This window comes from Oncorhynchus masou, chromosome 25 (assembly GCF_036934945.1).
Source record: "Oncorhynchus masou masou isolate Uvic2021 chromosome 25, UVic_Omas_1.1, whole genome shotgun sequence".
Taxonomy (NCBI): Eukaryota; Metazoa; Chordata; class Actinopteri; order Salmoniformes; family Salmonidae; genus Oncorhynchus; species Oncorhynchus masou.
In genome coordinates this window covers 25,866,115-25,891,780 of record NC_088236.1, presented here as the reverse complement: position 1 = coordinate 25,891,780, position 25,666 = coordinate 25,866,115, and the positions used below count along the sequence as shown (strand labels likewise).

Here is a 25,666-nt window from a genome sequence, read left to right as displayed (position 1 = left end):
CACCCCTCATCACTGTCAAACGCTCCCTAAAACACTTCTGTGAGCAGGCCTTTCTTATCGACCTGGCCCGGGTATCCTGGAAGGACATTGACCTCATCCCGTCAGTTGAGGATGCCTGGTCATTCTTTAAAAGTAACTTCCTCACCATTTTAGATAAGCATGCTCCGTTCAAAAAATGCAGAACTAAGAACAGATATAGCCCTTGGTTCACTCCAGACCTGACTGCCCTCGACCAGCACAAAAACATCCTGTGGCGGACTGCAATAGCATCAAATAGTCCCCGCGATATGCAACTGTTCAGGGAAGTCAGGAACCAATACACGCAGTCAGTCAGGAAAGCTAAGGCCAGCTTCTTCAGGCAGAAGTTTGCATCCTGTAGCTCCAACTCCAAAAAGTTTTGGGACACTGTGAAGTCCATGGAGAACAAGAGCACCTCCTCCCAGCTGCCCACTGCACTGAGGCTAGGTAACACGGTCACCACCGATAAACCCATGATTATCGAAAACTTCAACAAGCATTTCTCAACGGCTGGCCATGCCTTCCGCCTGGCTACTCCAACCTCGGCCAACAGCTCCACCCCCCCGCAGCTGCGCCCAAGCCTCTCCAGGTTCTCCTTTACCCAAATCCAGATAGCAGATGTTCTGAAAGAGCTGCAAAACCTGGACCCGTACAAATCAGCTGGGCTTGACAATCTGGACCCTTTATTTCTGAAACTATCCGCCGCCATTGTCCATATTACCAGCCGCAACCTCTTTCATATCGTCTGAGATCCCCAAGGATTGGAAAGCTTACGCAGTCATCCCCCTCTTCAAAGGGGGAGACACCCTGGACCCAACTACTTTGCAGACAGAGTTCAGTGTGTCAAATCGGAGGGCATGCTGTCCGGTCCTCTGGCAGTCTCTATGGGGGTGCCACAGGGTTCAATTCTCGGGCCGACTCTTTTCTCTGTATATATATCAATGATGTTGCTCTTGCTGCGGGCGATTCCCTGATCCACCTCTACGCAGACGACACCATTCTATATACTTCCGTCCTTGGACACTGTGCTATCTAACCCCCAAACGAGCTTCAACGCCATACAACACTCCTTCCGTGGCCTCCAACTGCTCTTAAACGCTAGTAAAACCAAATGCATGCTTTTCAACCGTTCGCTGCCTGCACCCGCACGCCTGACCAGCATCACCACCCTGGATGGTTCCGACCTTGAATATGTGGACATCTATAATTACCTAGGTGTCTGGCTAGACTGTAAACTCTCCTTCCAGACTCATATCAAACATCTCCAATCGAAAATCAAATCAAGAGTCGGCTTTCTAAAAAATTTCAGTCTCTCGATGTGCAAAACTGATAGACATACCCCAAGCGACTTACAGCTGTAATCGCAGCAAAAGGTGGCGCTACAAAGTATTAACTTAAAGGGGCTGAAAAATTTTGCACGCCCAATTTTTCAGTTTTTGATTTGTTAAAAAAGTTTGAAATATCCAATAAATGTCGCTCCACTTCATGATTGTGTCCCACTTGTTGTTGATTCTTCACAAAAAAATACAGTTTTATATCTTTATGTTTGAAGCCTAAAATGTGGCAAAAGGTCGCAAAGTTCAAGGGGGCCGAATACTTTCGCAAGGCCGCTGTATAGGGCCTAATATAGAACCCCACCCCTCCCTGCAAAAGTGTCAAACAAGTAGGCCATTACCACTTTTTTAGGATAATAAGAAAAAGTATGCCTTACCAATTCACTGAAATTCAAATTATTACATTCAAAATGTGTGACAATAATGTGGACATTGTCTGACTAATTAGATTAGAGGCATTCATGGCCATTTTTCTGTAGCCTATGTGGCCGATGCAAGCACACAAAACCATGAATAGTTGTAGCATTAATCTCACCATTTGAAACTCGCCATCACTGTTTTTATAATTAGAAAGTGACCAAAAACCAGGTTCCTTTTTTAATGGAAGAGTTTGTATGGACATCCAAGTTGAAGCCAACATTAGATTTTGTTGTCCTCGTAATAACCGCACGTGGTTTTACCGCAACAGAGTAGCGTAACACCTTTTCAATTGAAGCAGCAGGAAACAAACAGAAGTGTCCACATCTCTCACAAAAACGGATCAAAAATGAAATCACAGATAATTATAAGGGAGCAGGAGAACTTATCAATAAATTGGCTACAATAATTACATGGACTTCTCTACACAATTGGGTCTATCCTACACAATTGCGCACAGTAGACTTGGTGTCCAATCCGACGCACAAAAATATATGAAAATATGAACAAATTACCTTGATGCTTCATCTGTTAAATCTAATGAGACCCTGCTGTAAATCAAGCAGACGACAGATAATCAACATCAATTCGCGGAAGATATTTAATCCAATGTGGATCCATACACAACTGTCTTCACTGGCGTAACGAATGAGACACAAATATTCTGGACATTCCTCGTGAACACCTTTTTTCCATCTCTTTAGCGCATGCGATGCAGCATCACAACAGTTGTTCGTTACCTGACTGTCATTAGGAAAATTCCGTCCCAGATCAGATGATGTGTGAAAATATCATTGCGTTACTAATCAGCTAGACACCAAATGCACATCCAACAAGTGTTATGCATAATTATTGAACAGCCACATGAATGACAGTCGATTTTAGGTTTTAAGGTAAGGTGACTCTTTCGGTTAGAAGCATTCGATTTTGCAATCACATTTATTATTTTGGATTTGTGTGCTCATAAACTGTTTTCACCCCATAGCATAAGGAGACACAAAATGTTAAGTTTTGAGGTTTTGCTTGCCCGAGGTAGAGTATCTCATAAGCTGTAGACCACACTATTTACCAAGATATATATTTTTCATAGCTGTCTATATACCACCACAAACTGATGCTGGCACTAAGATGGCACTCAACAAGCTGTATAAGGCCATAAGCAAACAAGAAAATGCTCATCCACAGGCGGCACTCCTAGTGGCTGGGGACTTTAATGCAGGGAAACTAAAATCTGTTTTACCTCATTTCTACCAGCATGTTACATTTGTAACCAGAGGGGAAAAAACTCTGGACCACCTTTACTACACACACAGAGACGCATACAGTGGTTCCTCCTTTAAAAGTTGCAGAGTACTGCGGCACAGCTTGCATGGTGCCGCAGAATTCTATGGCACGTTATTTAAGTGTGAACCACTGGTACCATTAAGGCTAGTTAGTGCTGGTTTGTCCACCAGAGGGCATATTTGAGAAGCATTTGATAGCCTTCAATAATGGCTGTACTAGAGAATGCGTACACGCGGGAGACCGGGGTTCAGTTCCCTAACGGGCAGGAAGGAGTAGGCTGTCCTTGTAAATAAGAATTTGTTTTTAACTGATTCCATATGTGTTATTTCATAGTTGTAATGTCTTCACTATTATTCTACCATGTAGAAAATATTAAATAAAGAAAATCCCTGGAATGAGTAGGTGTGTCTTGACTGATACTGTAATTTGATTAATATTATGGTGGTTCTATTCCAAGGAAAATGAAAATGTCTCTAGGTTTCTGTTATGATGGAACGGAAAATATGGCACTGTACAATGTGATGGTCGGGAGTACAGTACTGGGCTATTTAGGTAAAGAATTCAGTGTCACCTCCCTGACCAAGGCCCTTCTCCCCCGATTGCTCAGTTTGGCCGGGCGGCCAGCTCTAGGAAGAGTCTTGGTGGTTCCAACTTCTTCCATTTAAGGATGATGGAGGCCACTGTGTTCTTGGGATCCTTCAATGCTGCAGACATTTTTTGGTGCCCTTCCCCAGATCTGTGCTTCGACACAATCCTGTCCCGGAGCTCTATGGACAATTCCTTCAACCTCATGGCTAGGTTTTGACATGCACTGTCAACTGTGGGATGCTTTTCCAAATCATGTCCTATCAATTGAATTTACCACAGGTGACGCCAATCAAGTTGTAGAAACATCTCAAGGATGATCAATGGAAACAGGATGCACCTGAGCTCAATTTCAAGTCTCATAATGAAGTGTCTGAATACTTATGCAAATAAGATAAGGTATTTCTGTTTTTTATTAAATTAGCAAACATTTCTAAAAGCCTGTTTTTGCTTTTCATTATGGGGTATTGCGTGTAGATTGCTGGGATTTTTTACAGAAAAAAAATCTTTTAGAATAAGGCTAACGTAACGATGTGGAAAAAGTCAAAGGTTCTGAATACTTTCCGAAGGCACTGTAGCTTTTTTTTTTTGCAGATTATTATCATTGACTTATCAAGAGCTGTAGCAAGTTGTCCTGCGTAGGAAAGCCTCACTGGTACCCTAATTTATAGAAAGACCCATATAGGCTAGTAACACTTGGCCTGGCTAGCAGTTTAGTTTAGGCTAATGTGGACTGGTCACTGGTGTGGGATTTCTCCATTTGTCCTAGAGAGCAGTAGGCTAATATTAGGGCTGGGAATTGCCAGGGACCTCACAAAACAATATTATCATGATATTTAGGTGCCGATACGATATGTATTGTGATGTCTGCTGCAAAGATGAGGGAGCATGAGAAAATCATTCATGGAAATAAGTGCTCAAAACATGTTGGCTCACTATTTAAAAAGATGAAGAGCAACTACCTAGCAAAAAAAAAGATTGATATACTTGGAGTCAAAGTATTAATATTGTGATATGCAACTACAGTGGGGCAAAAAAGTATTTAGTCAGCCACCAATTGTGCAAGTTCTCCCACTTAAAAAGATGAGAGAGGCCTTTAATTTTCATCATAGGTACACTTCAACTATGACAGACAAAATGAGGGAAAAAAATCCAGAAAATCACATTGTAGGATTTTTTATGGATTTATTTGGAAATTATGGTGGAAAATAGTATTTGGTCAATAACAAAAGTTTATCTCAATACTTTGTCATTGCCAACAAAGGGTATATAACAGAGGTCAAACGTTTTCTGTAAGTCTTCACAAGGTTTTCACACACTTGCTGGTATTTTGGCCCATTCCTCCATGCAGATCTCCTCTAGAGCAGTGATGTTTTGGGGCTGTTGCTGGGCAACACGGACTTTCAACTCCCTCCAAAGATTTTCTATGGGGTTGAGACTGGCTAGGCCACTCCAGGACCTTGAAATGCTTCTTACGAAACCACTTCTTTGTTGCCCGTCGGAATCATTGTCATGCTGTAAGACCCAGCCACATTTCATCTTCAATGCCCTTGCTGATGGAAGGAGGTTTTCACTCAAATCTCACAATAATATAGTGTTTAACCTGGCCACCGGTCTAACAGTACAATTTTTTTTTTTTACTCTGTTTGGACTAAGGAGACCTGCAAAAACGTTTAGGTGGCTCTCCCAAGGATTACAATGGCAGAAAAATCTGATAATAACAGGAAAGAGTGGCTGCGGAGTTTTAAATACTGTTGTTGGAGCTGTGCTTCGCCATGCGGCTGTATAGAACCAACCACATTGTTTCACTCCCGGAAGTGCAGCTTCAGAGGTTGGAGAGCTTTGTTACTGACTGAGCCAGGATATTCTTCTCCTCTCGTTCACTTTACCTCACCCTGGTCCTTTTTATCTTGCTTGGTTTCTCTCTTTCCTTCCACCTCTCCTCATTTGCTTATGTAATAATAAACTTTGCCTCTTATTTTCATCTGTGATTTAAAACGCCCACAATGGTGTGTCACTAAAGCCTTCCCAGCCTTGTATCTGTGTCTGTACACTCTTGCGTTACCCCTCTCCTCCACTACTTGAGCGCTAGCCAGTACAGTAGGCTGGCTCTCTCTCCAACCCATGCAACCAACTCTCATCAAGTGCTCACCGTGATCAGGCGGACATGGCATGGTGTGCTGTTATCTCTATCAGCCACCCACACAAAGCCCTCTGTACCTCCAGTCATACCGCCTCTATTCCAGATTGGGATTTGTTATTAGTTTTTTTTTTGGTGAGGGCATGCCTGGTTTTGTTTGTCCTGTCGTCCCCTGAGCCAGTTTAGTAGCCACAGAGCTTCAGTGTGTAGAATGTGGCTGTGGCACTGTTCCAAGATGGTAGATTAATGTCAGGTAGCGTTAGTGCAGAAGTATGCCGATCTGACACAGCGGATCTGACTGGTGTGTCGATCTGACATACCACTCAGATTCTTCAGGCCTGTTGCACTAATTTCCCACTTTCCCATGCCATTATGGCTCAGCATGGCAGCATTGGACCAACTGATATCTAGGCCTGTATTCACAGTGTCTCCAGAATAGCAGTGCATCTAGAATAGCATCTAGAATAATAGTGAAGACATCAAAACTATGAAATAACACATTCAAATATATTTTAGATTCTTAAAAGTAGCCACCCTTTGCCTTGACAGCTTTGCACACTCTTGGCATTCTCTCAACCAGCTTCACTTGGAATGCTTTTCCAACAGTCTTGAAGGAGTTCCCACATATGCTGAGCATGTGTTGGCCGCTTTTCCTTCACTCTGCAGTCCAACTAATCCCAAACCATATCAATTGTGTTGAGGTCGGGTGATTGGAGTCCAGGTCATCTGATGCAGCACTCCGTCACTCTCCTTGGTCAAATTGCCCTTATACAGCCTGGAGGTGTGTTGGGTCATTTTCCCTACTACAATGTAGAAAATAGTAAAAATAAAGAAAAACCCTTGAATGAGTAGGTGTGTCCAAACCTTTGACTGGTGCTTTACATGTAGAGTTGCTTTTTCTGTGTCTGTCAACATTCTCTCATGTTTCCTTTGATATCGGCAGGGTAGCCTAGTGCGTTGGACTAGTAACCGGAAGATTGTAAGTTCAAATCCCCGAGCTGACAAGGTACAAATCTGTCGTTCTGCCCCTAAACAGGCAGTTAACCCACTGTTCCTAGGCCGTCATTGAAAATAAGAATTTGTTCTTAACTGACTTGCCTGGTTAAATAAAGGTAAAATAAATACAAATTGATTTGCCATAATACAGCTTGCTGTAATAAAATGTCCTTATGTACCGCGGAGTCTTGGCATTTACCAGCAGGGTTTTGGTGAAGAATCACATCACTTTACAATTTTAGCTAATCCTCCTTAGCAAGATTGTAGAACAAACAAAGGACCTTACAATGATGGCAGATGCAAGGAACTGTTCATTCTGCATGAAGCTCTACAATGAAGTTAAAAAGAGTTCACCCAAATTACGTATTGATTTCCTTACCCTGTGAGCAACCTATGGACAAGATATGACAACAATCCATGCATGTTTAGTTTCCCTGACACTGTTTCCACATGTTACCATTTCAGCATTTGTGACACAAATCCCATTCAAGTCATGGGACCGTTATTAGCATTTTTCCATGCATCATGTTTAAATCCTCTAAGTGACTTTGTTGAGCTTCACAATCAATTTGACATACTTTCTGATGATTTGGACAAAATTATAATACCGGTCCCATGACTTGAATTGGGATTTGTGCAACAAATGCTAAAATGTTAGCATGTGGAAATGATGCCAAGGAAATTAAACCAAAGTCATACCTTGCCCATAGACTGCTTAAAGGGTAAGGAAACCAATGTGTCATTTTGTCATTTGGGTGAAATATCCATTTAAATGAATCAATCAATATGATGGCATGGCATGGACTGACTTGCCATAATAACATGTTTGTTGTGGTTGTCCACACAGAGACAGTAAGTGCTGACAGAGGAGAGGGAATGGTGTGTTTGTTGGGTTCAATGTGTTGACATGTGTTGGGGCAGAGTGTTGTCTCTGCTGTGGTGGTTCAGCCTACAGACAGACGTTGACTTGTCATTAGTGGTTGCATGGAGGAGGGAAGGCCTGATGGAGTGAGCAGGGCAGAGGAGGGGAGGCCTATTTTTTAAAAACTTTAAAAAAAGATGTGTTCTCATGAATGAAGTTGGACTTTACTGTGACTTTAATAATAACTTCTAACACACTGTGTGTGTTGAACATCCCCCCCACACATTTTTACAAGGAACTCACTTGTGAAACAAATCTTACTGTAACATTTTATAGGGAACTTAACATTATTCTCAACTGACACTTCACTTGCTGCAAGGTTCAACATCTAAATTGGTGGTTTCAGTTCAGCTTTCAAGGGTGTGTATGATTACTGGGGTAACAAATGCAACAGATGCATTCATATGGTAAATTTAAGCGTGATCTCTTTTCTCTCGCGCTCCCTCCTGAGCACATGCATGACAATTTGTCTTACAGGATTTCACTCATCTTGACTCGAGACACAGAATCACCTATAGGCCTACTGTTGAGTTCGTTGAGGACCAAACCCTTGTTCCCTGCCCCATATACTCCTGAACAGTTTACTCTATTGCCCCAAATATTCTTCTATTAAACAGTTTACAGAAACCTAATGTATTGCCAAAAGGCATGCCTCTCTAACCCCCCTACACTGGTATGTTGGACAGTGAATGTGGGAGCTGGAACAATGGGCTCTTCTCTCTGGGTCAGTACCAGTCTATTAACACCACAGACCGAGAGGGTTTATCATCCTCAAGCATGTCAGTCAGTTTATAGACACACTGACGTGTTATGTTATGTCAGTATACATTGACTGACTGCATGTACAGGTAGATTGTGTAGTCTAATTCCTTAGATTATGATTAGTGACTGGATGCACAAACCAGCCAGTCATGTCATATACTGTACAGTCAATATAAACCTAAGCCAGCTGATCAGTGCTGTTTTGGACTTGGATTTAGAGATTTTGTAACCGTTGTGGGACTCCTTAATGACCCTTCCACCTGTGCCTTTCACTGAAGGCTTGATGTCATTTTTGTGGCTTGCACATGCCGCTCCAGGTGTGTTTGTGTGCACACTTAGTATACTGTCAAATTTAAACCACTGCCACAGCCCTACAATACCTAATCCTTCAATACCATGAAATGTCAGGAAGCAAGGAGGATTCCTACGGATGCAGACATGGACTTAAATAAAGCATGTCGCCAACATACAGAAAGGTGGCCAGTTTTTTTTGTTCCCTTTTTTTTCTTGGGTGACGACCTGAGGATTGAGTTTTGTCCTGTGGACCATAAGACCTGAAGTGAATCCCAACAATCACCAGAGGAACATTCTGAGTTAGCCTAGGTCTACTGCTGATTTTCCCTTGACTGTGCTGCTCCTTCGATAAGTACAGGGAAAGCCAATATTGACCTATGTGGTGCTAGCGTAGGCGGCTTGTCAGTCAGCCCGGTAATGGCTCACATGCTCTTAGATCTCAGATCAACACGGGGCAAGGTGATGGACAGACCAAGGTTATGTTTGTTTATATCTCCTTGTATCCATGACGACAGCTTTCATATTGAGAGAAACGTTAACTTGAAGCCAAGGAATGAGCGGGCAACCGGTTCAAAAACTTTGGTCCAAACATTTGCGTTTTGTTATCCATAAGCTCCTCAAAGATGATGAACATATGATGCTAAATGAACCTATGATGTTCTGGGATCGGTGTCTCTGCTAGTGTTTACCTGGCCTCACAGTTGGCCTACATAGACAGGGTGGGACCCTACACCCTTCCTAACAAATCATCCAAAGAAAACACTGGTCTGTTTTTATAAAAATAACCCTGTTATTCTGTTGTGATATCAGTGTTTCTTCCCTATTGCTCCATATGAATGACTGGAGAGTGGTTGCCATTTTGTTGTGAGATCAGTTTCTGTTCCAGTCATTTCCATATAAATGACTAAACAGATGTTGTCATCATTAGAATTAGCAGAACGGGCATCCCCATTCAGTTCAATTATGCCATAATGGGTGGACTGGTGGCCATTATTAGTGTCCCCATAGGAGCAAAGCAGGAAGTATATATTTTGTTCCTTTTCTGAGATCAGTGTTTGTGTGTATACCCAGGTGGATGGAGGCGTGTGTAGAGGAGGAGCTGCCCTCCACCACAGATCTGGAGGAGGGTCTGAGGAACGGAGTCTACCTTGGAAAACTGGCCAAGTTCTTTGCTCCCAAGATGGTGTCTGAGAAGAAGATCTATGACAGGGACCAGGCTCGCTACAAGGTGACCTTTGTCCTCATATTGGAAAGATCTGGTACCGCAGGATACTCCAAGTTAATTGACACTTTTTCAGACTATGAATTTAACGAGGCTACATAGTAAAACTGTCACAGACACAGGATCACAACTGGGTGGCAGTGGGCGCTATCTAGTTCCTCCTCCCCCATACCCCACCTTTATCTAGTTTCTCTCCCCCACACCCAATCTACAGTGCCTTGCGAAAGTATTCGGCCCCCTTGAACTTTGCGTCCTTTTGCTACATTTCAGGCTTCAAACATAAAGATATAAAACTGTATTTTTTTGTGAAGAATCAAAAACAAGTGGGACACAATCATGAAGTGGAACGACATTTATTGGATATTTCAAACTTTTTTAACAAATCAAAAACTGAAAAATTGGGCATGCAAAATTATTCAGCCCCTTTACTTTCAGTGCAGTAAACTCTCTCCAGAAGTTCAGTGAGGATCTCTGAATGATCCAATGTTGACCTAAATGACAAATGATGATAAATACAATCCACCTGTGTGTAATCAAGTCTCCGTATAAATGCACCTGCCCTGTGATAGTCTCAGAGGTCCGTTAAAAGCGCAGAGAGCATCATGAAGAACAAGGAACACACCAGGCAGGTCCGAGATACTGTTGTGAAGAAGTTTAAAGCCGGATTTAGATACAAAAAGATTTTCCAAGCTTTAAACATCCCAAGGAGCACTGTGCAAGCGATAATATTGAAATGGAAGGAGTATCAGACCACTGCAAATCTACCAAGACCTGGCCGTCCCTCTAAACTTTCAGCTCATACAAGGAGAAGACTGATCAGAGATGCAGCCAAGAGGCCCATGATCACTCTGGATGAACTGCAGAGATCTACAGCTGAGGTGGGAGACTCTGTCCATAGGACAACAATCAGTCGTATATTGCACAAATCTGGCCTTTATGGAAGAGTGGCAAGAAGAAAGCCATTTGTTAAAGATATCCATAAAAAGTGTTGTGCCACCTGGGAGACACACCAAACATGTGGAAGAAGGTGCTCTGGTCAGAAATTGAACTTTTTGGCAACAATGCAAAACGTTAGGTTTGGCGTAAAAGCAACACAGCTCATCACACCATCCCCACTGTCAAACATGGTGGTGGCAGCATCATGGTTTGGGCCTGCTTTTCTTCAGCAGGGACAGGGAAGATGGTTAAAATTGATGGGAAGATGGATGGAGCCAAATACAGGACCATTCTGGAAGAAAACCTGATGGAGTCTGCAAAAGACCTGAGACTGGGACGGAGATTTGTCTTCCAACAAGACAATGATCCAAAACATAAAGCAAAATCTACAATGGAATGGTTCAAAAATAAACATATCCAGGTGTTAGAATGGCCAAGTCAAAGTCCAGACCTGAATCCAATCGAGAATCTGTGGAAAGAACTGAAAACTGCTGTTCACAAATGCTCTCCATCCAACCTCACTGAGCTCGAGCTGTTTTGCAAGGAGGAATGGGAAAAAATTTCAGTCTCTCGATGTGCAAAACTGATAGACATACCCCAAGCAACTTACAGCTGTAATCGCAGCAAAAGGTGGCGCTACAAAGTATGAACTTAAAGGGGCTGAATAATTTTGCACGCCCAATTTTTCAGTTTTTGATTTGTTAAAACAGTTTGAAATATCCAATAAATGTCGTTCCACTTCATGATTGTGTCCCACTTGTTGTTGATTCTTCACAAAAAAATACAGTTTTATATCTTTATGTTTGAAATGTGGCAAAAGGTCGCAAAGTTCAAGGGGGGCGAATACTTTCGCAAGGCACTGTAGTTTCTCTCCTCTCCCCCACACCCCACCTCTATTTAGTTCCTCGCCTCTCCCCCACACCTCCATGGCGTCATAAAGGAAATGTCTAATCCCAGATCCAATGCAGACAGCCCCACTTCCTGTCAACCATCTCCCAAGGGACAGAGTGATGCCCCCTCCCATGTTAAAAACAGCAGCTGTGCTGACAACACACTCACGCACACACTCTCCTTCATCTTTCCATGTGCCTGCACGTGCACATCCTTGCATGCGTATGATTCCTACCAATAACATTCTATTTCTGATGCACAACAGACTCAGTTGCAGGGATCTAATATTTCTGTTTTGTCTGTGTTTGTCTCCAGCGCACAGGACTTCACTTCAGACACACAGACAACACAGTGCAATGGCTACGGGCCATGGAGTCTGTAGGGCTGCCTAAGGTACGACTAACACACACACACACCCACTGCCCAAGTCCCTCCTACCAGAGGCATACAGTATCAGAACCTTTTAGAAACTGGTAATATCACAAGGCTGATATGCCTGTTTTATGGATTTTAGTAAGTCAAATGACAGTGGACCATGTAAATTTAAAGCACGCTGTTTGTTCTAGTGTGTCCTTATGGAACACCTTATTGTCATGCCATGTGATGGTAACACTGGAATCGCTCAGAGATGCATGTTTGATGATCAACAATTAAATATTCTGTTTTGGAGAAGCAGTACACTTACGAAAGGAGAATCTTTAGGAGTCGACAGACAGCCAATGATATGATACATTGTTTATTCATATGGTTATTGTGGCCTCATCTTGTCATTATTGATGGATTAAAATGTTTCACTATTTGTTTTAATTCAAAATAATGATCAGGGTAGGGGAATAGGTACGACATGCCAGCAACAAACGCTGACACTACACATCCAAGTATATTGGACCAAATTATGAAAGACAAGAACTCTACTTTTGAATTCCATAAAGTCATTGTAGAAGTGGAGAAAAAATGATTGTTGTATATGAACAATGACAAGCCACCAGGGTCTGACAATCTGGATGGAAAATTACTGAGGATAATAGCAGACGGTATTGCCACTCCTATTTGCCACATCTTCAATTTAAGCCTATTAGAAAGTGTGTGCCCTCAGGCCTGGAGGGAAACTAAAGTCATTCCGCTACCCACGAATAGTAAAGCCCCCTTTACAGGCTCAAATAGCCGACCAGACTGTTACAAACCCTTAGTAAACTTCTGGAAAAAATTGTGTTTGACCAGATACAATGCTATTTCACAGTAAACATATTGACCAGACTTTCAGCATGCTTATAGGGAAGGACACTCAAAAAGTACAGCACTTAGACAAATGACTGATGATTGGCTGAGAGAAATGTATGAACAATTGATTGGGGGGGATGTCTTGCTAGACTTCAGTGCAGCTTTTGACATTATCAATCATAGTCTGCTGCTGGAAAAACTTGTGTTATGGCTTTACACTCCCTGCTATAATGTGGATAAATAGTTATTTGTCGAACAACACAGAGGGTGTTCTTTAATGGAATCCTCTCAAACATAATCCAGGTAGAATCAGGAATTCCCCAGGGTAGCTGTTTTGGCCCCTTGTTTTTTCCCCAATTTATACTATTCATATGCCACTGGCTTTGAGTAAAGCCAGAGTGTCTATGTATGCGGATGACTCAACACTATACACGTCAGCTATTACAGCGACTGAAATGACTGCAACACTCAACGAAGAGCTGCAGTTAGTTTCAGAGTGGGTGATAAGGAATAAGTTAGCCCCAAATATTTCTAAAACTAAAAGATTTGTATTTGGGTCAAAACATTCACTAAACCCTAAACCTCAACTCAATTTTGTAATAAATAATGTGGAAATTGAGCAAGTTGAGATGACTAAACTGCTTGGAGTAACCCTAGATTGCAAATGGTCATGGTCCAAATGTATTGATATAGTAGTAGCTAAGATGGGGAGAAATCTGTCCATAATAAAGCGATGCTCTGCCTTAACAACAATATCAGAAATGCAGGCCCTACAGGCCCAAGTTTTGTCGCACCTTGACTACTGTTCAGTCGTGTGCTCAGGTGCCACAAAAAAGGACTTAGGAAAATTGCAATTGGTTCAGAACAGGGAAGCACGGCTGGCCCTTGGATGTACACAGAGAGCTAATATTAATAATATGCATGTCAATCTCACCTGGCTGAAAGTGGAGGAGAGAAAGACTTCGTCACTACTTGTATTTATGAGAGGTATTGACATGTTGAATGCACCGAGCTGTCGGTCTAAACTACTGGCACACAGCTTGGACACCCATGCATACCCCACAAGACATGCCACTTGAGGTCTCTTCACAGTCCCGAGTCCAGAACAGACTATGGGAGGTGCACAGTAATACATGGAACTCTATTCCACATCAAGTAACTGATGCAAGCAGTAAAATTCGATTTAAAAAACATATATGAAAACACCTTATGGAACAGCGGCGACTGTGAAGCAACACAAACAGACACACACACACACACACAATAACATATGCGCTATGCACACACATGGATTTAGTACTGTGGATATGTGATAGTGGTGGAGTAGGGGCCTGAGGGCACACAGTGTGTTGTGAAATCTGTGAATGTATTGTAATGTTTTTAAAATTGTATAAACTGCCTTAATTTTGCTGGACCCCAGAAAGTCAGCAGCTAATGGGGATTCATAATAAATACAAATAGATTGCTTTACTTTTGTTCACCGCTACTGTTCCCTTTTGGGAAACACATGGACATCCACAGCAGTCAGCCAGGTAGGTGTATGTACAGTGAGACACACTGACAGGCAAGAATTACATCACCCAAAGGTGTGTGGCAGTGGCCAGGAGGATACAGAGGAATAGTGTCACACTGCTTCAGGTTGAAAATGAGCTGACAGTCTGAAAGATGTAGTGTGCTCGCTGTGCCTCTTGGCTGCTGCACTGTGCAAGGTATCAGGAGACGTTAATGAAAGACCCATATGACTAATGCCTCCTCTGGTTGCTACTTTCAGATATTCTATCCTGAAACGACAGATGTGTACAATCGCAAAAACATGCCCAAGGTGGTGTACTGCATACACGCGTTAAGGTAAGACAGCGTGCATTCCACACAAGGTGGGTTTTCTATCTGACTCGCCCCCCATTAGGCTTGCTGCTCAGTGCTTACATCATGCCCCGTTCTCTTTGTCCAAAGCACACTAGAATATTTCTTGTTTCTTGACTGCACATTATATTGTGTAGGAGACCTAAGTTTTTAGCTCTTCTGATGTTTGAAGAGCCCTAAAAGCATATCACATAATATTAATGTCTAAATGGGACTTGAGGATCATTTTTGAAAAATATAACAATGTGTGAAACAAGAGAAGTGAAGCTGAATGGAGGAAAATGGTAAAAGATGACATGACACTAGTATCGGCTGTTTCAGTTTATGGTTAAAACATGCTATTTTCACGATTCATGGAACGAAGGTTTGGCAATATGCAGTCATTTCCCAAGCTTGCCATTGTTTTTGTGTGTTTGTATGGATATTATTTGCGCATGCAATGCTAGGTACAGCCTCAGAACTGATAGGTGACTTCCTGTATACATTAAGTCATTTCCTGCCAACAGACTGCTTCAATTTGTAGGCTTCCTCAAGCTATTTTGTGTCTCCTTTGACAATGTTCTCTTGAGTCTACAAGAGACCACAATGATGTCATTCTCACATAGTATCATCAGGCTCTGTAAGGAAAGCCAGATGTTATATTGGGAGCTGAGGGTGGTAGAAGGGCCTGTCTATCACTCAACATTTTAGATTTTAATTAATAGCCCTCTCACCATATTTTACTGGGAAGCCTATTTTCTTATGTGCAGTCAGTGTTGACTCTGACTCCTAACTTTCAGTGAGCATTGAAATACCTGTTATATGAAAGAGGAACTGGAATAGGTTTATCTGAGATCATGTTCAGAGGGATTTTACTACACAACCTCAAGCGTTAGGCTTTCTGCTCTATATATATATCACACAACCATTATAGCCTATATAACGTTATTGCAGGTTCACACATTATAGCCTATACAGTGGCTTGCGAAAGTATTCACACCCCTTGGCATTTTCCTATTTCTTTTGCCTTACAACCTGGAATTAAAATATATATATTTTTTGGGGGGGGGGTTAATTATTTGATTTACACTACATGCATACCACTTCAAAGATGCAAAATATATTTTTTTTTGTGAAACAAACAAGAAATAAGACAAAAAACAAAAACTTGAGCGTGCATAACTCACCCCCCCCGCCCCCTCAAAGTCAATACTTTGTAGCGCCACCTTTTGCAGCAATTACATCTGCCAGTCTCTTGGGGTATGTCTCTATAAGCTTGGCACATCTAGCCACTGGGAGTGTTGCCCATTCTTCAAGGCAATTGAGGTCTGGGCTTTGACTAGGCCATTTCAATTTTTCCCCTTAAACCACCCGAGTGTTGCTTTAGCAGTATGCTTAGGGTCATTGTCCTGCTGGAAGGTGAACCTCCGTCTCAGTCTCATCTCTGGAAGACTGAAACAGGTTTCCCTCAAGAATTTCCCTGTATTCAGCGCCATCCATCGTTCCTTAAATTCTGACCAGTTTCCCAGTCCCTGCTGATAAACATTTACATTTACATTTAAGTCATTTAGCAGACGCTCTTATCCAGAGCGACTTACAAATTGGTGAATTCACCTTCTGACATCCAGTGGAACAGCCACTTTACAATAGTGCATCTAAATCATTAAGAGGGGGTGGGGGGGGGGGTGGTGGTGAGAAGGATTACTTATCCTATCCTAGGTATTCCTTGAAGAGGTGGGGTTTCAGGTGTCTCAAAACATCCCGACAGCATGATGCTGCCACCACCATGCTTCATTGTGGTGATGGTGTTCTCGGGGTGATGAGAGGTGTTGGGTTTGTGCCAGACATCGCGTTATCCTTGATGGCCAAAAAGTGTCCCTTCCATTTGTTTGGGGAGTCTCCAACATTGCCTTTTGGTGAACAACAAACATGTTTGCTTATTTTTTTCTTAAAGCAATGGCTTTTTTTCTGGCCACTCTCCTGTAAAGCCCAGCTTTGGAGTGTACAGCTTAAAGTGGTCCTATGGACAGATACTCCAATCTCCACTGTAGAGCTTTGCAGCTCCTTCAGGGTTATCTTTGATCTCTTTGTTGCCTCTCTGATTAATGCCCTCCTTGCCTGGTCTGTGAGTTTTGGTGGGCATGCCTCTCTTGGCAGGTTTGTTGTGTTGCCATATTCTTTCCATTTTTTAATAATGGATTTAATGGTGCTGTGTGGGGTGTTCAAAGTTTGGGATATTTTTTTTATAACCCTGATCTGTACTTCTCCATAACTTTGTCCCTGCCCTGTTTGGCGAGCTCCTTGGTGCCGCTTGCTTGGTGGTGCCCTTTGCTTATTGGTGTTGCAGACTCTAGGGCTTTTCAGAACAGGTGTGTGTGTGTGTGTGTGTGTGTGTGTGTGTGTGTGTGTGTGTGTGTGTGTGTGTGTGTATATATGAGGTAGACCGATTTATGATTTTTCAACACCGATACCGATTTATTGGAGGACCAAAAAAGTCGATACCGATTTAATATATTTGTAATAATGACAATTACAACAATACTGAATGAACACTTATTTTAACTTAATATAATGCATCAATAAAATCTATTTAGCCTCAAGTAAATAATGAAACATGTTCAATTTGGTTTAAATAATGCAAAAACAAAGTGTTGGAGAAGAAAGTAAAAGTGCAATATGTGCCATGTAAGAAAACTAACGTTTAAGTTCCTTGCTCAGAACATGAGAACATATGAAAGCTGGTTGTTCTTTTTAACATGAGTCTTCATTGTTCCCAGGTAAGACGTTTTAGGTTGTAGTTATTATAGGAATTATTGGACTATTTCCCTCTATATCATTTGTATTTCATTAACCTTTGACTATTGGATGTTCTTATAGGCACTTTAGTATTGCCAGTGTAACAGTATAGCTTCCATCCCTCTCCTCGCTCTTCGCTTGGCTGGAACCAGCAACACAACGACAACAGCCACCGTTGAAGCAGCGTTACCCATGCAGAGCAAGGGGAACAACTACTAGATGGCTCAGAGCGAGTGACGTTTGAAACGCTATTAGCGCGCGCTAACTAGCTAGCCATTTCACTTCGGTTACACCAACCTCACCTCGGGAGTTGATAGGCTTGAAGTCATAAACAGCACAATGCTTGACGCACAACGAAGAGCTGCTGGCAAAACACACTAAAGTGTTGTTTGAATGAATGTTTACACGCCTGCTTCTGCCTTCCACCGTTCAGTCAGATACTTCGATACTTGTATGCTTGTATGCTCAGTCAGATTATATGCAACGCAGGACACGCTAGATAATATCTAGTAATATCATCAACCATGTGTAGTTAACTAGTGGGTATGATTGATTGTTGCTAGCTAGCAACTAACCTTGGCTTACTGCATTCGCGTAACAGGCAGTCTCCATGTGGAGTGCAACGAGAGAGAGGAAGGTCGTTATTGCGTTGGACTAGTTAACTGTAAGGTTGCAAGTTTGGAACCCCATGTGACATTTATTTGGTGTTCTCGGTATCAGTATCTCTACTTGCACATTCATCGTCTGCACATCTATCACTCCAGTGTTTAATTGCTAAATTGTAATTACTTTGCCACTATGGCCTATTTATGGCCTTACCTCCTTAATCTTACCTCATTTGCACACACTGTATATAGACTTTTCTATTGTGTTATTGACTGTACGTTTGTTTATTCCATGTGTAACTCTGTGTTGTTTGTGTCGCACTGCTTTGCTTTATCTTGGCCAGGTCACAGTTGTAAATGAGAACTTGTTCTCAACTGGCCTACCTGATTTGACTAATTATGTGACTTCTGAAGGTAATTGGTTGCACCATATCTTATTTAGGGGCTTCATAGCAAAAGGGTTGAACACAGATGTAGTGGTTTGGGTGTAGCTGGTGCAGAGGAGTCGGGCGCAGGACAGCAGAGATGAGCAACTTTACTCAAATTTTCCAATAACATGTCGTAATACGGAGCCCACATTTACGGACCGAACGTACATAAAACAATCACGCACAAAAACCATGGGGAAAACAGAGGATTAAATAATGAACATGTAATTGGGGAATTGAAACCAGGTGTGTAAAACAAAGACTAAACGAATAAAAAATGAAACGTGGATTGGCGATGGCTAGAAGGCCGGTGACGTCGAATGCCGACCGAACAAGGAGAGGGACCGACTTCGGCGGAAGTCGTGACAGAAGATGCATGCACCACTTTTCCGTTTTTACTTTGTATAATTTTTTGAAACAAGTAATTTTTAAATTTCACTTCACCAATTTGGACTATTTGTGTATGTCCATTACATGAAATCCAAATAAGAATCTATTTAAATTACAGGCTGTAATGCAACAAAATAGGATAAACGCCAAGGGGATGAATACTTTTGCAAGGCACTGTATCACGTTATGGCAGGTTCACACATTATAGCATATAGAGTATTCACACCCCTTCACTTTTTCTACATTTTGTTGTTTTACAAAGGTGGAATTAAAGTGTGTGTGTGTGTGTGTGTGTGTGTGTGTGTGTGTGTGTGTATCTATCTATGTGAATACATGTTAGACTCACCTTTGGCAGCGATTACAGCTGTGAGTCTTTCTGGATAAGTCTCTAAGAGCTTTGCACACCTGGATTGTACAATATTTGCACATTATTATTCAAAAAATTCTTTAAGCTCTGTCAAGTTGGCCATTTTCAAGTCTTGCCATCGATTTTCAATTTGATTTAAGCCAAAACTGTAACTCAGCCACTCAGGACCATTCAATGTCATTTTGGTAAGCCACTCCAGTGTATATTTGTTCTTGTGTTTTTAGGTTATTGTTCTCCCAGTGTCTCCCAGTGTCTGTTGGAAAGCAGACTGAACCAGGTTTTCTTCTAGGATTTTGCATGTGCTTAGCTCTATTCCATTTATTTGAATCCTGAAAAGCTCCCAAATCCTTGCCAATGACAAGCATACTCATAACATGATACTTGAAATTATGAAGTGGTACTCAGTGATGTGTTGGGATGGATTTGCCCAAAACGTAACGCTTTGTATTCAGGACATAAAGTTAATTTCTTTGCCATTTTTTTTGCCGTTTTACTTTTGTACCTTATTGGAAACAGGATGCATGTTTTGGATTTTTAAAATTCTGTACAGGCTTCCTTTTCAAATAAAATAAAAGAATAACTGTCACATGCGCTGAATAGAACAGGTGTAAACTTTACAGTGAAATGCTTACTTAAAAGCCCTCAACCAACAATGCAGTTTTAAGAGATAAGAGAGAAGAATAACAAATTATTAAAGAGCAGCAGTAAATAACCATAGTGGGGCTATATACAGGGGGTACCTGTACAGAGTCATGCCTGGCCGTGAGTGAACAGGGAGTACAGGAGGGGACTGAGGACACACCCCTGAGGGGCCCCCGTGTTGAGGATTAGCATGGCCGATGTGTTGTTACCTACCCTTAACACCTGGGGATAGCCTGTCAGGAAGTCCAGGGTCCAGTTGCAGAGGGAGGTGTTTAGTCTCAGGGTCCTTAGCCTATTGATGAGCTATGAGGGCACTATGGTGTTGAACGCTGGGCTGTAGTCAAAGAATCGTTTTCTCACATAGGTGTTCCTTTTGTCCAGGTGGGAAAGGGCAGTGTGTAATTGAGATTGCATCATCTGTTGGTGTGGTATGTAAATTGGAGTGGGTCTAGGGTTTCTGGCATAAAGTTGTTGATGTGAGTCATGCCCAGCCTTTCAAAGCATTTCATGGCTACAGACGTGAGTGCTAAGGGTAGGTAGTAAGAAATAAATAAAAGAAATAAGAAATAAAAGCTGAAATAAATCATTCTCTCTACTATTATTCTGACATTTCACATTCTTAAAATAAAGTGGTGACCCTAAATTACCTAAGACAGACATTTTTACTCTGATCAAATGTCAGGAATTGTGAGAGCTGAATTGAAATGTATTTGCCTAAGGTGTATGTGCATTTGACCAGAAAGCCTATGGTCTCATAAGCCATCTCAAGTACCCCCAGGGCTCCTAGTACCCCCTGTGGATAGGCCATAGGACCCCCAGGGCTCCTAGTACCCCCTGTGGATAGGCCATAGGACCCCCAGGGCTCCTAGTACCCCCTGTGGATAGGCCATAGGACCCCCAGGGCTCCTAGTACCCCTGTGGATAGGCCATAGGACCCCCAGGGCTCCTAGTACCCCCTGTGGATAGGCCATAGGACCCCCAGGGCTCCTAGTACCCCCTGTGGATAGGCCATAGGACCCCCAGGGCTCCTAGTACCCCCTGTGGATAGGCCATAGGACCCCCAGGGCTCCTAGTACCCCCTGTGGATAGGCCATAGGACCCCCAGGGCTCCTAGTACCCCCTGTGGATAGGCCATAGGACCCCCAGGGCTCCTAGTACCCCCTGTGGATAGGCCATAGGACCCCCAGGGCTCTTAGTACCCCCTGTGGATAGGCCATAGGACCCCCAGGGCTCCTAGTACCCCTTGTTGGTAAACACTGGCCTATAAGACAGGCCGGCCTATACTGAGCTTGCATCCCAAATGGCACCCTTTCCCTGTTAAGTGCACTACTTTTGACCAGTCAGTCAGTCAGTCTCCAGTCTTACCTCAGAGCTGCTGTCATAGTGTGGTGGTGCTAGTAGAAGTAACAGATCTGTAGTGACATTTTGTCATTGTGTGAAGTCAATGGTGTCACTGTTAGTGTCTGGTTTTGTACTGACTGGTTTTATTCCACACCCTGTGTTCTGTGACCACATTGACTGTCATGTATACAATACACATACACTGTCATGTGTACAGAGAAGAGGGGTTTGTAATGTATACAGTGCTTGACTTGGACTGAAATAGGTGCTGGTATCATTCTGGGTGCCGTTACTGTTTAGGTGCAGGAACTCCACAATATTTTTAGCCAGTATTTTAGGAAGTGCGGGAACTCAAGCAGTAGAACATTTACAGTGCTGCTATTCAGTACCGCTAAGCTCCTGCCCAAGTCGAGCACTACTCGTACTGTAAATCCATCTGAATGTGACAGAGAATTGGCGTGAATGCGTTAGCTAGTTGACTTGTTTTTTTTGTCTTTGAGCTGTTTGGTCATGGCCCATGAGGGCAGGCTTCCTTCCCTGCCTGTGCACGCACACGTGCTCTTCCTTCCTGGCAGTGCGGTCTAACCCCATTGGGAGCCAGGGTAGGGAATAAACTCTAGCTCTGAGGAGAAGTAGACACACTGGGCTAGTGATCCTTTGTTGAGATTTCAGTGAAGTGGAAAAATAGAAAGGCAACACAATAGAATGGAAGCGACATTATAAACCTTTGGCCTTCCCTCTGTCTTACCAGACTTTAAACCCCTCAGGAAGAGACCCGTAGCCCAATCTATAATTCATGCCCACTTATCAAGAACCTGCTGGCAGATGAAAGTTTAATGCAGTTTCCAGCCACCTGTTTGTTTCAGGCTAACTGGGCTCAGTACAGTCAGTGCAGTTGGCTTGTCAGTATTCTGACTGCTGCTTTCTCTGAGCACATATTGCTCCCCTGTGGGGAAAAGGGGGAATTGCAGTTTATTGGGTCGACGCTCTTCTAGCTCAGTCTGGAGAAGATGATGTTTCAAGGTCCCCTTGGGATGCATCCTTCCTTCCTCACTTCAAGTTGTCACTTATCAGACTGACATGCTTTCATAGGTGAAAGCAATATGGTGGATTCCTTGCTGACCCAAGGGCAAGAGGAAGGAAGGATGCATTTCTAAAGTATTCAAGCAAGGGAAAAGTGTGGATAGATGCCGATGTTAGTAAATGATGTTTCCCCTGCCTCTGAGTTATTGAATAAACATCTTAGCCACATCTTATCCACAACTTTAGTACCCTTTTTTTCTTTCTAACCATTAAATCTAAATTAAAGTCCAGAGCGCTTCATACCATTCCATCCCTCGACCCCAGGCAGTTATTCTCCAGGATACTTGAAGCAAAACCTGACTAGAAGTAGCTCTACTAAATGACTAAAATGAAATGGAAATGTAACACAACCTTGTGTTTTATTCCAGCTTATACCTGTACAAACGGGGCATTGCACCACAGATCCAGGACCTGCTGGGGAAAGTGGCCTTCACAGGTAAGAAAGACCAGCCCACAGCATTTTACCAGGCCACAGTGGTATTTTACTGTAGCATTTTACCAGGCTACACTAGTGTTTTACAAGGCTACAGTAGCATTTAATCCACCAGCTCTTCTATTCCAGCATCATAATTAGAGATCTCATGAGAGCCATAGCTTGAGTTCACCCTGTACTTTAAAATCAACACGTAGTGTTTTCCTCTGTCTGGCACCAGCCTGGTTTTGATTGAATGCTGGGTGCTTGAACCCGTAGGAACAGTTGCTGTGGGAACCTGCAAGTAAGCATTTCGTTGGACAGTGACTAGTGTAAAGAGGTACTACAGTATAATGAACTTGTTGCATTGAGCTGACTGCTCCAGAATGAACACTAACATCACACAGTGTTGTAGTGAAGGAGGAACTGCTGTAGTAATTACTACCTCTCTTTAAAACTAAAGGAAAACATGAAGACTCATTTAGCCTTGCTTTCGCCTTGCACAGATAATTGGTGCTCTTGTTTGGTTTTGATTGAAACAGAACGTCATCGCTCGAACCTAGCTGCATGTTCAATTCGATAAGCACTGTGGAGATCAGTATGATATACTGTGGTTGTGAGTGAAGTGGGAAGTACCCACCACATGTCTTATCTGGATGAACAACTGCAATATAACACTTACTCATAAAAAACACTTGAACCTTTATCAATTGCTATCACTGACTGAAGTTATTCACTTGTACTCCAACGCCCCAAAAAATAAAGTGCCCATTTCACCGACGAGGAGATATACTCTGTGTACAAAACATTAGGAACACCTTCCTAATATTGAGTTGCACCCCATTTTGCCCTCAGAACAGTCTCAATTTGTCGGGGAATGGACTCTACAAGGTGTCGAATGCATTCCACAGGGATGCTAGCCAATGTTGGCTCCAATGCTACCCACAGTTGTCAAGTTGTCTGGATTTCCTTTGGGTGGTGAACCATTCTTGATACACACGGAAAACTGTTGACCCAGCAGCGTTGCAGTTCTTGACACACTCAAACAGGTGCGCCTGGCACCAACTACCATACCCTGTTCAAAGGCACTTACCCTACGGCGGCAGGGTAGCCTAGTGGCAGGGTAGCCTAATGGTTAGAGCGTTGGACTAGTAACCAAAAGGTTGCAAGTTCAAATCCCCGAGCTGACAAGGTACAAATCTGTCGTTCTGACCCTGAGCAGGCAGTTAACCCACTGTTCCTCGGCCGTCATTGAAAATAAGAATTTGTTCTTAACTGACTTGCCTAGTTAAATAAAGGTAAAATTAAATTACATCTTTTGTCTTGCTCGTTCACCCTCTGAATGGCACACATACACAATTCATGTCTCAAATATCTTGAGACTTAAAAATCTTTCATTTCCGGTCTCCTCCCCTTCATTTAGAGGTTGATTTAACAGGTGACATCAATAAGGGATCATAGTTTTCACCAGTCAGTCTGTCAATGTTCCTAAGGTTTAGTATACTCGGTGTATGTCATATGAAAAGGTGGACAATATCAAAGTACTGTAGGCTAATATGACTGAAATAGATCCAGTGCATTCGGGAAGTATTCAGACCCCTTTACCTTTTTTTTGTGACGTTACAGCCTTGTGTATCCCATCGTATGTACACTGTCCAAGAAAATGCTTACTTGCAGGTTCCTACAGCAACTGTTCCTATGGGTTCAAGCACCCAATCAAAGCCTGGCTGGTGCCAGACAGAGAAGAACACTACGTGTTGGTTTTAAAGTAATCAACATGTGGTCACTCTGACAGAGCTCCAGAATTCATCTGTGGGGATGGGAGAACCTTCCTGAAGGACAACCATCTCTGCAGCACTCCATCAATCAGGTGGAGTGGCCAGACGGAAGCCACTCCTCAGTAAAAGGCACATTACAGCTGCTTGGAGCTTGCCAAAAAGCACCTAAAGGACTCTCACACCATGAGAAGCAAGATTCTCTGGTCTGATGAAACTAAGATTGAAGTCTTTGGCCTGAATGTCAAACGTCACTTCTGGAGGAAACCTGGCACCCATCCCTACAGTGTAGCATGGTAGTGGCAGCATCATGCTGTGGGGATGTTTTTCAGCAGCAGGTACTGGGTGACGAGACAGTATTGAGGGAAAGATTAACGGAGCAAAGTACAGAGAGATCCTTGATGAAAACCTGCACTAGAGTGCTCAGGACCTCAGACTGGGGTGAAGGTTCACCTTCCAACAGGACGACCATAAGCACACAGCCAAGACAACGCAGGAGTGGCTTCAGGACATGTTTCTGAATGTCCTTGAGTGGCCCAGTCAGAGCCCGGACTTGAACCCAATCTAACATCTCTGGAGAGACCTGAAAATAGTTGTGCAGTGACTCTCCTCATCCAACCTGACAGAGCCTGAGAGGATCTGCAGAGAAGAATAGGAGAAACTCCCCAAATACAGGTCTGCCAAGCTTGTAGTGTCATACCCAAGAAGACTCAAGTCTATAATTGCTGCCAAAGGTGCTTCAACAAAGTACTGAGTAAAGGGTCTGAATACTTATGTAAATGTGATATTTCAGTTTATTTGTGATGTGCAAAAAGTTTTTGCTTCATCATTATGGGGTATTGTGTGTAGATTGATGGAAAAAACTATTTAATACATTTTTCAATAAGCCTGTAACGTAACAATGTGGAAAAGGTCAAGGGGTCTGAATACTTTCCGAATGCACTGTATGCCAGTCATGCAAAG

General features: G+C 42.7%; 1 protein-coding gene across 2 annotated transcripts in view; it reads left to right on the top strand.

The window, feature by feature from the left end:
- LOC135513973 (ras GTPase-activating-like protein IQGAP1) overlaps positions 1–25,666 on the top strand; it is an 80,176-nt gene that overhangs the window by 16,859 nt on the left and 37,651 nt on the right. For both annotated transcript variants that reach the window (XM_064937036.1, XM_064937035.1), the window contains exons 3-6: positions 9,824–9,980; positions 12,117–12,194; positions 14,794–14,870; positions 22,885–22,952. In XM_064937036.1, coding sequence (XP_064793108.1) covers positions 9,824–9,980; positions 12,117–12,194; positions 14,794–14,870; positions 22,885–22,952 — 380 coding nt within the window. The remainder of the gene's footprint in view (positions 1–9,823; positions 9,981–12,116; positions 12,195–14,793; positions 14,871–22,884; positions 22,953–25,666) is intronic.